Below are 15,160 nucleotides of genomic sequence, written 5' to 3' on the forward strand. Positions count from 1 at the left end.
ATGAAACTTCAAATGAGCTGGAGCATGTGCCTGCTGGTCTCTCTCGTCTTCCCTCTCCCTTCTTTCTCTCGGTCACCCTCGCTCCTTATATATATATATATATATAGATGTGGATCTTAATCACACAGAGTCCATTTGGAAAGTATTCAGACCCCTTCACTTATTCCACATTTTGTTACGTTACAGCCTTACTCTGAAATTGATTAAATGATTTGTTTTCCTTATCAATCTACACAGTACCCCATAATAACAAACCAAAAACAGGTTTTAATTTAATTTAAAAACAGATCCTTTTGTTGTCAGACCCTTTGCTATGAGACAGGTCCCACAGTTGACAGTGCATGTCAGAGCAAAAACCAAGCCATGAGGTAGAAGGAGTTGTCCATAGAGCTCCGAGAGGCACAGATTGTGTTGATTTACAGATCTGAGGAAGGGTACCAAAACATTTCTGTAACATTGAAGGTCCCCAAGAACACAGTGGCCTCCATCATTCTTAAATGGAAGAAGTTTAGAACCACCGAGACTCTTCCTAGAGCTAGCCGCCCGGCCAAACTGGGCAATCGGGGGAGAATGGTCTGACAAAGCTCTAGAGTTCCTCTTTGGAGATGGGAGAACCTTCCAGAAGGACAACCGTCTCTGCAACACTCCAACAATCAGGTCTTTATGGTAGAGTGGCCAGACGGAAGCCACTCTTCAGTAAAAGGCACATGACAGCCCGCTTGGAGTTTGCCAAAAGGCACCTAAAGGACTCTCAGATGATGAGAAACATGATTCTCTGCTCTGATGAAACCAAGATTGAACTCTTTGGCCGAAGTGCTTAGTGTCACATCTGGAGGAAAGCTGGCATTATCCCTACGGTGAAGTATGGTGGTGGCAGCATCATGCTGTGGGGATGTTGAATCCATTTTAGAATATGGCTGTAACGTAACAAAGAGTGAAGGGGTCTGAATACTTTCCGAATGCACTGTCGCTCTCTCGCCTCCCCCCTCGTCTCCCTCCCGCCCTGAGCTCCTTCCTCATAGATCACACGCATCCAACGCCTGCTGCAATTACAGTCTCTTCTGTGTCTTCTCCCACATGGAGAGGGGGTATAAAGAAAGAAATAGAGGGAGAGGTTAGAGAGAAACATGCTGGGGGAGAATAGAGGGGCTTATAGACAAACTCACCAGTCCAGGCAGGGATCAATATTCTCATTTACTAAATGAGCCTGGCACCTGCAGTGCCACAAAGCATTGACGTGAACTCCTATGGATCATTACCCTAGCTCATCTGCCTCATTACCCTAGCTACCTTCATGGTGTGAATACTGTTTTTGTTTGTCGTCACTGTTTTCCTGGAAAACAAATCTCTGTAGCATCTAATCCTTTAGTTTTTCGCTCTAGGTCTCTGGTTCTTCAGTATGTGGTGCCCGCACTTGGCTCAGTCCTTGCCAGTTCTGCCCGAAACCCCCGTGTGTGTGTGTGTGTGTGTGTGTGTGTGTGTGTGCGAGTTAACTAACATGACCTTTGACCCCTATCAGGAGAGCTGGAGGAGGAGATGGAGAACCCGGAGTTGAACCCAGTTGACCTGCCAGAGAAACAGAAACACCAGCTGAGACACAGAGAGTTGTTCCTGTCCCGGCAGCTAGAGTCATTACCTGCTACACACATCCGGTATGACATGTACTTACCATCTCACCTTATGTTAGCTCCTTGCTACAGACCATGAGAGTTGTTATATGTTAAAACACAGCCTGGAAAACAGATGGCACTTTCACCTGTATTATAGGAACGCATTGGTGTTATACGGCTGTACTGTATTTAAGAGCTACATCTCAATCAGATTGTGTCTGTCTCAGGGGGAAGTGTTGTGTCACTCTGCTCAATGAGACTGAGGCTCTGAAATCATATCTGGACCGGGAGGTAGGTGGCTGTCTTTACTGTCCTCACACACTGTCTTCTCAGAGAGTGAATGGTGTGTGCCATAGCCTCTTATGTATGGCTTTGATGTACAGTACCAGTCAAATGTTTGGACACACCTACTCATTCAAGGGTTTTTATTTTTTTAAACTATTTTCTACATTGTAGAATAACAGTGAAGACATCAAAGCTATGAAATAACGCATGTGGATCAGCTCAAATAAGCAAAGAGAAACAACAGTCCATCATTACTTTAAGACCTGAAGGTCAGTCAATACGGAAAATGTCAAGAACTTTGAACATTTCTTCAAGTGCAGTCGCAAAAACCATCAATTGCTATGATGAAACTGGCTCTCATGAGGACCGCCACAGGAAAGTAAGACACATAGTTACTTCTGCTGCAGAGGATAAGTTCTTTAGAGTTACCAGCCTCAGAAATTGCAGCTCAAATAAATGCTTGAGAGTTCAAGTAACAGACAATAAGAATAAGAGACTTGCTTCGACCAAGAAACACAAGCAATGGTCATTAGACCGGTGGAAATCTGTCATTTAATCTGATGAGTCTAAATTTGATATTTTTGGTTCCAAATGCTGTGTCCTTGTGTGACTTAGAGTAGGTGAATGGATGATAGCCGCATGTGTGGTTCCACCGTGAAGTATGGAGGAGGAAGTGTGATGGTGCTTTGCTGGTGACACTCATTGATTTTATTTGGAATTCAAGGCACACTTAACCAGCATGGCTAGCATAGCATTCTGCAGTGATAGTCCCACTAAGCGCAAACCAGATTGGATATATTTTGTCACCTCCCAGGCTGTGTAAGGGCTATTTGACCAAGAAGGAGAGTGATGGAGTGCTGTAACAGATGACCTGGCCTCCCCAATCCCTCGACCTCAACACAATTGAGATGGTTTGGGATGAGTTGGACTGCAGAGTGAAGTAAAAGCAGCCAACAAGTGCTCAGCATATGTGGGAACTCCTTCAAGACTGTTGGGAAGGCATTCCATGTGAAACTGGTTGAAAGAATGCCAGGAGTGCGTAAAGCTGTCAAGGCGAAGGGTGGCTACTTATATTTAATTTGGGTTACTATGTGTGTTATTTCATAGTTTTGATGTCACTATTATTCTGCAATGTAGAAAGTAGTAAAAATAAAGAAAAACCCTGGAATGAGTAGATGTGTCCAAACTGTTGACTGGTACTGTATGACCATGTTGGATGAGTTTGTGTGTGCCTGTGTCCAACTGACTGTGATGTGTGTTAGTTGTGAGACTTAGTGCTGTATGAATAATTCAGTGTGTTGACCCAGAATGTTCTTCTCACAGTCAGTAATGAGGAGACGAAAGACTGCTCTCTACATACGTGCGCACACACACACACACACACACACACACACACACACACACACACACACACAATCCACAACCCCACTCAATTTCTTAATTCCTACTTCTAACTCTTTTCTAATGTCTCTCTTCTCTCTATCCCTCCTTTTTTTCCCTCCCACTTCTCTTCCTCCTCCCTCTCTCTCTCTCCAGGATGCGTTCTTCTACTCCCTGGTCTACGACCCCCAACAGAAGACTCTGCTGGCTGATAAAGGGGAGATCAGGGTGGGGAACAAGTACCAGGCAGACATCACAGACTTCCTTAAAGAGGGTACGTACGCCAGAGACACTCGTACACAAAACTGGACGGTTAGCATTTTCCATAGGTAAATGTGACACGCTGGCTGGTAGATTAGCCTCCTGGCTAGTATTCTCTCTGGTAGTGCAAGCAGGGTCCAATCTCATCTCAAGGCTCAGTCAGTAGGAGGGCATGGGCGTCTGTCCCACTGCCTAATAAACCCACTGCAATTGGAACAAATTTGCAACGTGATGACAAGGAGTGTGTTATCAAAGTGAGTTTTACTGAGGAGCCATGTCACACAAATAGAGTTGGAGAGGGTCAAAGGGCAGGCTATTCACCGTTTTGTGGATCCCTCTATCGAAGAAATCGTAACCACAACACCCCAAGACGGTTGTCAATTTAGCCAGAACTAAATTGACTTTTGTTAACCACAGGGCTGTCTAGTCCAATAGTGTATCAGACTGGTGACTGTGCTGACTGCTTACTCACTGGTGACTGTGCTGACTGCTTACTCACTGGTGACTGTGCTGACTGCTTACTCACTGGTGACTGTGCTGACACTGGTGACTGTGCTGACTGCTTACTCACTGGTGACTGTGCTGACTGCTTACTCACTGGTGACTGTGCTGACTGCTTACTCACTGGTGACTGTGCTGACTGCTTACTCACTGGTGACTGTGCTGACTGCTTACTCACTGGTGACTGTGCTGACTGATTACTCACTGGTGACTGTGCTGACTGATTACTCACTGGTGACTGTGCTGACTGATTACTCACTGGTGACTGTGCTGACTGCTTACTCACTGGTGACTGTGCTGACTGCTTACTCACTGGTGACTGTGCTGACTGCTTACTCACTGGTGACTGTGCTGACTGCTTACTCACTGGTGACTGTGCTGACTGCTTACTCACTGGTGACTGTGCTGACTGCTTACTCACTGGTGACTGTGCTAATTGGACCCCCAGGTGAGGAGGATGGCAGGGACCTGGCCGAGCTGGAGGAGAGGGTGTGGGACCCCAGCAGTCCCCTCACAGAGAAACAGATCGACCAGTTCCTGGTTGTGGCTCGGTAAGTGGCTCCGGTCCGGTGGGCTGTGGTGAATGGGTAAGTGGTTCTACTGTAGGAGAAGTGCCTTGGTAAGACTGCTGTGAACTGGATAGCCAGTGTAAAATATTTTTTAGAAAGACATTTTTTGGCAGGCTCGATAAAACTGGGTGCAAGGGTATCAGATCAGTAAGAAGACTGGTCCATATAGTCAGATTTGCACTATTGCCAAAAACATGATATCTGGCACTCTAAGTCGCTTTGGATAAGAGCATCTGCTAAATAACGTAAATGTAAAAATTGTATCCCTGTCTCATCCATCTCTTTCCCTCTGCCTCCTCATCCCTCTCTCTCTCAGGTCAGTTGGTACCTTTGCGCGGGCTCTAGACTGCAGTAGTTCTGTCCGGCAGCCCAGTCTTCACATGAGTGCTGCTGCTGCCTCTCGAGACATCACCCTGGTAAGACACACACACATTGCCCACTTCCCTAGGTAGGGTCAGGCCAGAGTTGAGTGCTGTTAGCCCAGGGGTATGCTGGGAGCTACAGTAGAAGGTGTGTATGTGAGGTGTGTTCGCTTGCCATAGTGTGAGGATCAGTAACGAGCAGGCTTCAGCCTGCCCCAGACGCCACACGTTCCGGCCCACTTCTGCACCTCATATATAAAACATGAAACACAGGCCTCCGAGCTCCAGCTTTCAGAGTACACACATCCATGAACACATGCGCACAACACACATCCTCTCAGACTCGCCAATAGAGACTCTCACACTAAGTCAAGTGACAAGATAATAGCCCATCCACTTCTGTTTTTTTGACTATGCTTTGTTCCTTAAACTTGGTGGCTTTGACGAGCAGAATAATGGGGACCCTTTGCTTGAATTGTATGTTACGAGGGTGGGTTTTGTTTGCTGGGTGTATGTGGAAAAACCAGGGTTGTGTTCATTAGGGCACACAGTTATCTCTTAATTCAAAGACTCAATCATGGGCAATCTTACTGACTGTTGTGGCTGATTTGCGTGATGTATTGTTGTTGCCTCCTTGCCCTTTGTGCCGTTGTCTGTGCCCAATCATGTTTGTACCATGTTTTGTGCTGCTGCCATGTTATGTGTTGCTGCCTCGCTATGTTGTCCTAGGTTTCTGTTTATGTTGTGGGGCGGCAGGGTAGTCTAGTGGTTAGAGCGTTGGACTAGTAACCGAAAGGTTTCATGTTCAAATCCCCGAGCTGACAAGGTAAAAAATCTGTCGTTCTGCCCCTGAACAGACAGTTAACCCACTGTTCCTAGGCCATCATTGAAAAGAGGAATTTGTTCTTAACTGACTTGCCTAGTTAAATAAAGGTAAAATAAAAATAAAAAAATAAAATCAAATGAAATGTGTGTTTTGTCCTATAATTATATTGTATTTATTTTAATCCCAGGCCCCCATCCCCGCAAGAGGCCTTTTGCCTTTTGGTAGGCCGTCATTGTAAATAACAATGTGTTCTTAACTGACTTGCCTCGATAATGTTAAATAGAATTTAAAAACGCACAGAAGTGTTTCATATTGAACCAGTACAGATGGTACCGCCCCAGTTTTGATGTATTTCTTCTGTTTTGTGCCTACCGAACACTACCCGCCATTCCCCCCTCTCCTCCCCCCAGTTCCATGCCATGGACAGCCTGGATAAGACGCGTTATGACATGACGCGGGCCATCGCTGCACTGGTTCCCCAGGGAGGGCCTGTTCTCTGCCGGGACGAGATGGAGGAGTGGAGCGCCTCCGAGGCCAACCTGTTTGAAGAGGCCCTGGAGAAATACGGAAAAGACTTCACAGACATACAACAGGACTTTGTGAGTACAGACCGACGGGTCGCCAGTCAGGAAGGTTCTGCTGCCTTGGCTTGGAATAGCCTCGACAAGGAGGCTCTTGATGTACATGGAACCGGCTCAGTTCAAGGCTCACAATATGTATCTCTGGGATGGGCAACTGGTGGCCCGCGGATCAATTTCCCCATGGCAGAATGACTATTACATGAAATTAGTTAGAAAATATCTTTACCCCATGGCAAAATTTGTAGCATTGCAGGAAATTAACAGTAAAATGTAAATGTTTTCTCTCTGCTTTCAAGAGGGTAAAAATGTTTTGCTCGCAAGGTGGGTGGGGGGGGGGCAATGTTTTTTTTTTTTGTTTTTTATGTGTGGCCCCCACCCCCATCAAAGCTGCCCATCCTTTATGTCTCTAATAGTGAGACACTCAACTCAGAGACTCACAGGCATCCTATTGAGAGCCCAGCATGTCTGCTGTAGCCATAGAGATGGATACTGTATGTCTATATCTCTGTCAGCCAGGTGCTGCTGTTGCCCTGAGGGGGGAGAATAAATGAGGTTTCTGCTGTCTTTACACTGTGCCTCATTCTGCCACCTGGTGGTGGGTTAGTCGGTGCACTACTCAGCCCACAGCCACGGGCTGCTGTTAGGGGTGGGGCTTGCTCTCTGGCATCCTGACAATTCAGTTGCCACTTTCAAACTTTTTTTTTTTTTTTTTTTTAAGAGCGCAAGTGCTCATTTCCCCCTGCCGAAGATCAAAGTATTTGCTTACAAAGATGTAGGAAATGTACTAATGTAGTGCCCTAAAGCATGATGGCGAGGACCGCTTTGCTGTGAGGTGGAAACGGCTCTAAAGCATGGCGGTGGGATATCTGTGATGTTGAAACCGCTTGTGTCTCGTCCTCCCCCGGCAGCTCCCCTGGAAATCCCTGACCAGTATCATAGAGTACTACTATATGTGGAAGACCACAGACAGATACGTACAGCAGAAACGGTTAAAAGCAGCAGAAGCAGAGAGCAAGTTGAAGCAAGTCTACATCCCCAACTAGTGAGTATCTGTCTGGCTGGCTACTGGGGACTGGGATACTGTGATTTCTTGTCAGACTCCTACAGCGGGTCCCATTTTGCACCCTGCCGCTAAGTCTTCGGCCTTTGCAGATCGGAATGCTCTGTATAAGTGTAATCGGCAATGGTGGAGAGTCTGCAAACAATGGCGGGATGGTGCCGAAGGGTTAGGGAGATATTTGGGACTGGCTGCAGATGACGGTTCCCACTAGATGGTCAAGCTGCAAGGTTTTTTGGTCTTAATTTAAGGTTCGGGTTAGGCATAAGGTTATCAGTTAGGTTTCAAATCTGATTTTAAGAAGAGAAATTGTAGAAATTGGCGAGGTTTATGACTTTGCAACTTGCCCAGATAGTGACGACCGCAGATTATACAGTACGTTGCATCTCTGTCTCTGATCCTCTGCCCACTTCCTCATAGCAACAAGCCCAACCCCAACCAGCTGAGTGTTAACAGTGTAAAGCCTGGATGTGTGGGAGGCCTGGTGAACGGCTCCGGGGCGGCAGCTGGAGCCGCAGTCGGAGCCGGGGGTTTGCCTGGAGCCCTGGGGGTGATATCAGTTCCCCCAGGACAGACCCCAGGTCTGGGCCGCGCCTGCGAAAGCTGCTACAGTGAGTAACGCCACAACTCTCCTGTTTCCTGGATGATATAATAAAGACCATGATGATGTTAGAAAAGAGACCAGGAAGTAAACCTGGGAGTCAAGAGTACTCCTTGTACAGATATACAGTACCTCCTGAAGAACCTTGAGAATCATCCTAGTATGATCTCTTCCCCATGCTTGGGTAGCAAGGCTCCAAGCCAAGCCTCCATCTCTATTGCTGTTCTTTAACAATGAAGGAGTGGGAGTTAAGACGGGAGAGCGAGGCAAAGCTCAGCTCACGCTGCAGTAGAATCTATTCCGAGCTATTTTAGTAGTGTTAATAAAGTCTTAAATGATTTAAAGACTCACTGAGTCTGTGTGTGGGTGTCTCTCGACGTGTGTGTGTCCTCCTTTCTCTCTGTGCATGAAGCCACCAGCTCGTACCAGTGGTACTCGTGGGGTCCCCCCAACATGCAGTGTCGTCTATGTGCCTCCTGCTGGACCTACTGGAAGAAGTATGGAGGACTGAAGATGCCAACCAGACTAGAAGGAGAGCGACCTGGACCCAACCGCAACAACATGGTAAACAACTCAAACTGAGAGATCATGTATTAAAAAAATATAAAACCATTTTCAAGGAGAATGCAAAACTGACCAGAGAACTTCCCAGCCCTTCTGTATAACAACTTACAACTTTTTGTCTTGGACTCCACTCTTGTCTCTGATTTGTTGTCCATTCTCTTGACAATTTCTCATATCCTCTCTCTGTTCCCCCACCCGCCAGTCTCCTCACAGTGTTCCCATGCGTCACGGTGGGAGCCCCAAGTTTGCTGTCAAGACGAAACAGGCCTTCTACCTACAGACCACCCAGGTGACACGCGCCGCCCGACGAGTTTGTCAGGACATCATCAGACCGCGCTTCCTCGCCCGACACCCTTACCTCCCTCTCAATACAGCCCAAATCAAACAAGAGTGTGAGTACTGTACCCCTCAACCCCCTACGACCACCTCACCACCCAAAATCAAGGCGTAGCGAGAGTACGACAAGGACCTGGGTCCTGTTCATTAAGGCACCAAACGGACGAAAACTAAGTAAAACAGGGAGGGACTACCTGGAATTGTCCAATAAGAAACCCTTGTTTTATTTCCCTGGTACAAAATGTTTTGAACCGGTCTCAGTGGCTGTCTTATCTAACGGTCTGCTGAAATGTGGTACATGCATTCTGACTCTGGTGCATTTCAGGTGCGCTGCGGTTGCCAGACGAGCCCAAAAAGCCCTTGCCGCTGAAGCCAGTTGAGAGGAAGCCTCTGGAGTCTGTTGTCCGATATCTAGGTGAGGATCTGTTACGCCCATCTGTAGTCTCTAATTTTCAGTCTGCTAAATGGCATACTGTATTATATATATTGTCTGTTTTAGCCAGTGTTGATTTTACGATTTAAACTCATATCTTTCCGTTCTCTTCCTTTCTCTCCCTCCTGTCTCTTCTGTCCTCCTCTCTCATCTGTCCTCCTCTCTCCGGGTCCCCAGAGGCCCACCCGTGCCCTCCCAAACATGACCCCCCGCGTGGCCAGACGGTCACCACGGGTAGCCTGACGCCCATCAAGTCCACACCCAACATCCTCAACAACGGCTCGCCCACCATCCTGGGCAAACGCACCTACGAGCAGCACAACGGCATTGATGGTGAGAGACCGAGGTGCGGGAGAGGAGTAGAAAGGGGTTGGAGCCCTTGGGACGTTGATGGAAAACCGTTGTGGTCATTGCTGCACTCCATTGGGGTTTGAGTCGGCACCCCAACGTCTTGTGTCTTAGGGGCCATCTTTTTTTCTTTATTTTTGCAGCCTCCCTTTCTCCACCCCTCCCCCTCGTCTCCCTTTGTCTCAATGTAACTGGTTATACATGCCCCTCTTTTTTTCGCTCACCAACTTTCCGCCTTTCACTTTCTCTCTCTCTCCCTTGACAGTTTATTATTTTTGCACCATCTGTCTCCGTCGCTCTCTCCTTTACCCCCCTCCTCTTCTCTTGCACCGTTCTCTTCTTTTTGTTTGTTCTGCTCTCTCCATTTCTCTCTCTTTGTCTCTGTACATCCATCTCAGTAGGCTGTAGTGAAGGCTGGTTTCTTTCTCTGTGGTGTTTATCGCTCTAGGCTACGACGGGTGTTGTCATGGTAACGGCGCGGTAGCCAGGACCTATCTGAGACCAGAGTGAGACCAGAGGGTTGGTGTGGTTCGCAGGGACCTCGCCCCCTAATAAGCCTTCTCTCCTGGACCACAGCAGGGCTAGTCCACACTCACTAAGGGACCATGTCCATGATCAGAAGGGAGGGGCACCTGTCAATGTGTGTGTTGCATGGAGATAGAAGGAGAAACGTGGGGGGAGATGTGGAGCGTAACGGAGGGAGGGAGGGAGCTAGGCCTATAAACTACCTACAATGAGTGGTTCTCCCGTGTCTTCTAATACAAGGTTTCCCAAACTCAGTCCTGCTCCTCCCTGGGTGCACGTTTTGGTTTTGGCCCGAGCACCACACAGCTGATTCAAATAAGCAAAGATTGATGCTGAGTTGGTTATTTGAATCATGTGTGTCGTGCTCGGGCATTAAACCAAAATGTGCACCCAGGGAGGGGCAGGACTGAGTTTGGGGTAACCCTTCAGTGCTGCTGGTGTCTACAGACATCTTCTCTGGGTTTGGACAGACTCCTTAGAATACAGTTGAATTGGGAAGTTTACATACACGAATGCTGGAGTCATTAAAACTAATTTTTCAACCACTCCACACATTTCTTGTTAACAAACTATAGTATTGGCAAGTCGGTTAGGACATCTACTTTGTGTATGACACAAGTAATTATTACAATTGTTTATAGACAGATTATTTCACTTATAATTCACTGTATCACAATTCCAGTGGGACAGAAGTTTACATATACTAAGTTGACTGCCTTTTAAACAGCTTGGAAAATTCCAGAAAATGATGTTGTGGCTTTAAAAGCTTCTGATAGGCTAATTGACATCATTTGAGTCAATTGGAGATATACCTGTGGATGTATTTCAAGGCCTTCAAACTCAGTGCCTCTTTGCTTGACATCATGGGAAAATCAAAAGAAATCAGCCAAGACCTCAGAAAGAAATTGTAGACCTCCACAAGTCTGGTTCATCCTTGGGAGCAATTTCCAAACGCCTGAAGGTACCACGTTCATCTGTACAAACAATAGTAAGCCAGTATAAACACCATGGAACCACGCAGCCGTCATACCGCTCAGGAAGGAGACGCGTTCTGTCTCCTAGAGATGAACGTACTTTGGTGTGATCAATCCCAGAACAACAGCAAAGGACCTTGTGAAGATGCTGGAGGAAACGGGTACAAAAGTATCAATATCCACAGTAAAACGAGTCCTATATCAACATAGCCGCTCAGCAAGGAAGAAACCACTGCTCCAAAACAGCCATAAAAAAGCCAGACTACGATTTGCAACTGCGCATGTGGACAAAGATTGTACTTTTTGGAGAAATGTCCTCTGGTCTGATGAAATGGAACTGTTTGGCCGTAATGACCATCGTTATGTTTGGAGGAAAAGGGGGATGCTTGCAAGCTGGCGAACACCATCCCAACCAATGGACAATGATCCCAAGTATACTTCCAAAGTTGTGGCAAAATGGCTTAAGGACAAGAAAGTCAAGGTATTGGAGTGGCCATCACAAAGCCCTGACCTCAATCCTATAGAAAATTTGTGGGCAGAACTGAAAAATGTAAAGGCAATGTTACCAAATGCTAATTGAGTGTATGTAAACTTCTGACCCACTGGGAATGTGGTAAAATAAATAAAAGCTGAAATAAATCATTCTCTCTACTATTATTCTGACATTTCAAGTTCTTAAAATAAAGTGGTGATCCTAACTGGCCTAAGGAAGGGAATTTGAACTTGGATTAAATGTCAGGAATTGTGAAAAACTGAGTTTAAATGTAGGTGGCTAAGGTGCATGTAAACTTCCGAATTCAACTGCATGTGCTGTCTGTCTGAACACCACTTCATGTCTCATTTTCATTTAGGAAAAATAATTGATCTGTCCTCTGGTTACGCACACGTCACGGACTGCACAACTACATTATTAACATGAATATGCTACAGCAAGTTTCCATCAATCTCATTGATATGCTGTATAAATCAGTTTGATTATAGCCCTGTTCACACAATTGTCTATCTAATAAGACACCCTTCTGTCTGGGGTCAGGGTTTGGGACAGGAAGTGTGTCACTGGGTGGAGTGGATCTCCTGCTGCAGGGCAGATGAACATGCATTACTACAGAAGACCAACAGAGGGCAGGAGAGGTCAGACATGCATTACTACAGAAGACCAACAGGGGGCAGGAGAGGTCAGGCATGAACATGCAGTACTATAGAAGATCAACGGGGCAGTAGAGGTCAGGCATGAACATGCAGTACTATAGAAGATCAACGGGGCAGTAGAGGTAACCTTTTAATTCTGCTGCTCCATCAGCATCAGTCGCTCAGTGCTGAAGGCAGCGCAAAGGCTTTACAATAGACTAGAATCTTGATTATGTCTGCTAGCCATGGGCACGGGTATTAGAATATTTCAGTATCCGAGCAGACGTTAGTATTCCATTACTTGCAAGACTATCCATTTTTCCAAAGGGGGAAAAAATATGTATAGGCCTATTTTTAACAAAAAAGGCTTTGTCTAAAGTGAAATGATGTATATGACATTGCTACATAGTCTGCAAGGATAGACCATTACATTAGACATTTTAATAAATCAGTTTTATGACAGTTTTTATGAGTGTGCCCTATTAACAAAAAGATGTACCGGTAGCCTACGCACTTCACACTTGTAGCGTGTTATTGTCTGTCAATCAAAGCGGCAGTACAGTCAGAGGCTCTGTGTGTAGCAAGTGAAGTGGGAGATTTCTAATCAATGCAAAATGGAATTTAAAATTATTGGATTCAGTTGGCTAAATGAGGGAGTAGGCTACAATTACAACGATCAGCCAACTGGTATATGATGTTTTAATATGGAGTTGTTGTAGACCAGGACAGGGAGCGCAGCAAAATAGCCTCAATTAGCCCCGTTACATTAGCTATCTTCTTCACATCGATTTGATGCAGTCGAGACCGACACTACCTGATGAGAGAACCTTTTGCAGCAACACGTTTGTCTAACCTAGCGCAAGTTTGGCTACTCGGTCTCTCTGTGTGTTCCGAAAATCCTGATATTGTTTAAATGGTGCAATAATTTCACATGCCTTTCCCTAGTGTCTGTGACTGTATTAATATCCATCTCGCCTCTGCCAGGTATGAAGCCCAAAGCCCCTCAGTGGGATATCATGGCCAAGAGGACCGCTGAGCCAGGCCGGACCACCTCTGCCCCTATGCAGCAGGTACATGAGCTGGACTGACTGACCACAGCAGGAACCTCACTACAACCTTTACACAAAGGTAGGACACCTCTCGTTCAAGGATTAATTTGTTGGCTGATTGATTTGATGTCTTTGTTATTTCACTGACTTTCGTCTTTTAAGATGTCCTGTCGATTTATGGGCTCATAAGATACTAGATATTCCAAAAGGAATGCCTTTACATTGTTAAATAGTACTTTATTGTGTTCTGAAGTAGAATCATATAGTGGCGTATAAGAGATGAAGTCTAAACCCTCGTTTTCTTACCCCAGGTAAATGAAACGGGGAATGTATTTTTCCACATCCAGAGATGGAGTTGGGGGGGGATTTGAGTGGAGGAGGGCTGACAGCCGCAGCACCATCATTGATTGTCCATCATCTCACCCAATCGGCACGAGCCTGCAAAACTGTCAAAGACCAATGGACCAATTGTTTTTGGGAATGGAAGGAGTGGCTCTAAGGCTTTGGCCTATCAGAAGACTTCCTGACTCTACAGGACTGTGTTTATTACTTAACCTTGTTATTACTGTCGTCATTGTAATTATAATTATTATTATTATTTTTTTTACCAACTATAACCCGACAGCTTATCAGTTTAATTGTTAATTAAAAAAACGCTAACTTAAAGTTTCATGACAACTTCTTGGCGTTGTTGCGTGGAAAACCCCTGTGGAAAAGGGTGAAAGAACGACTGTATTGTAATATAAGCCATTTGCAAAAAAAAATGTTTTTTTTTTACATGTTTATTAAATACACAACAATGAGAAATAATTTCAATGACATAAGAATAATTCCTTGGTTGTTATTGTTTATTCTTTTGAAAGCTTCTAGAGTTTTCTGATTCTGTTTTTTTGTGAGCAGGCCCGACCCTATTTGGCCCGAGAGGTTTAACTTATTGAGAAAAACTGAAACATGCTGTTTTTTCTACCTTTTTCACAAGTAATGCATTTATGCTTCAATGATGTAATTAAAAAGATGATTGATTTTTTTTTTTTTTCCTTGTGTGGGATTACTGTTCAAGGTGTTCCACAACCAGGTTTGTCCCTAAATTTTGGCACACTGAATTTTACATAGTGCAGTCCTTTTGACCATCAGGCTCAGGGTTCTGGGCTAAAGTCATGCATAATAGAAATCGATACAGTAGAGTTACTCCCATGTAAAGATTCTATAAGATATGTTTTTGGGTAGTTGGCTAGCGCTAGTCGGCTGTACCTGTGCCAAAACTCCAGTATTTCTCCTTCTATAGGTTGACCTCAATGTTATTTTTAAGTGGTGAGCCAACATGTTTTCACCACTTTTATTGCCATGACGGATCAACTTTTTTTTTTCTCATGGCGTCTTGTACCTGTGCAGCAGACACTATGAGCAATATATTTAAAACATTGAATCGGAATAAAACCAAACTATCGAATCGCAGTACATATAGAATCGTGATGCATATAGAATGGCAGTCACCGGAGGCTGGTGAGGGGAGGATGACTCCTAATTGTGGCAATGGAGTGACTGGAATGGCATCAAACACGTTTGATACCATATCAATAAGCCGTTCCAGCCATTACTATGAGCCCGTCCTCCCCAATGAATGTGCCACCAACCACCTTTGATTACAATACATTGTATTCCACCTAAGTATTTTGATATCTTATTGTGAGGTCCCTGGCAATTCCCAGTCCTACTTTAGGGGTGTATATAGGGACTATATTGAATCTGATCTTTTGCCTTCCAATTTAT

At 45.4% G+C, this 15,160-nt stretch overlaps 1 protein-coding gene across 1 annotated transcript in view; it reads left to right on the forward strand.

The window, feature by feature from the left end:
• mta1 (metastasis associated 1) overlaps positions 1-14,417 on the forward strand; it is a 46,199-nt gene extending 31,782 nt beyond the window's left edge. Inside the window, exons 5-18 of the mRNA XM_035743572.2 lie at positions 1,520-1,652; positions 1,838-1,901; positions 3,432-3,549; positions 4,486-4,588; positions 4,923-5,022; positions 6,205-6,393; positions 7,284-7,417; positions 7,853-8,043; positions 8,446-8,597; positions 8,800-8,989; positions 9,259-9,348; positions 9,544-9,699; positions 13,326-13,469; positions 13,702-14,417. Of these exons, the coding sequence (XP_035599465.1) occupies positions 1,520-1,652; positions 1,838-1,901; positions 3,432-3,549; positions 4,486-4,588; positions 4,923-5,022; positions 6,205-6,393; positions 7,284-7,417; positions 7,853-8,043; positions 8,446-8,597; positions 8,800-8,989; positions 9,259-9,348; positions 9,544-9,699; positions 13,326-13,429 (1,724 nt within the window). The 3' untranslated portion in view covers positions 13,430-13,469; positions 13,702-14,417. The remainder of the gene's footprint in view (positions 1-1,519; positions 1,653-1,837; positions 1,902-3,431; positions 3,550-4,485; positions 4,589-4,922; positions 5,023-6,204; positions 6,394-7,283; positions 7,418-7,852; positions 8,044-8,445; positions 8,598-8,799; positions 8,990-9,258; positions 9,349-9,543; positions 9,700-13,325; positions 13,470-13,701) is intronic.
• The last annotated feature ends 743 nt before the right edge of the window (positions 14,418-15,160 follow it).

This window comes from Oncorhynchus keta, chromosome 29, assembly GCF_023373465.1.
Source record: "Oncorhynchus keta strain PuntledgeMale-10-30-2019 chromosome 29, Oket_V2, whole genome shotgun sequence".
In the NCBI taxonomy this organism is placed as follows: domain Eukaryota; kingdom Metazoa; phylum Chordata; class Actinopteri; order Salmoniformes; family Salmonidae; genus Oncorhynchus; species Oncorhynchus keta.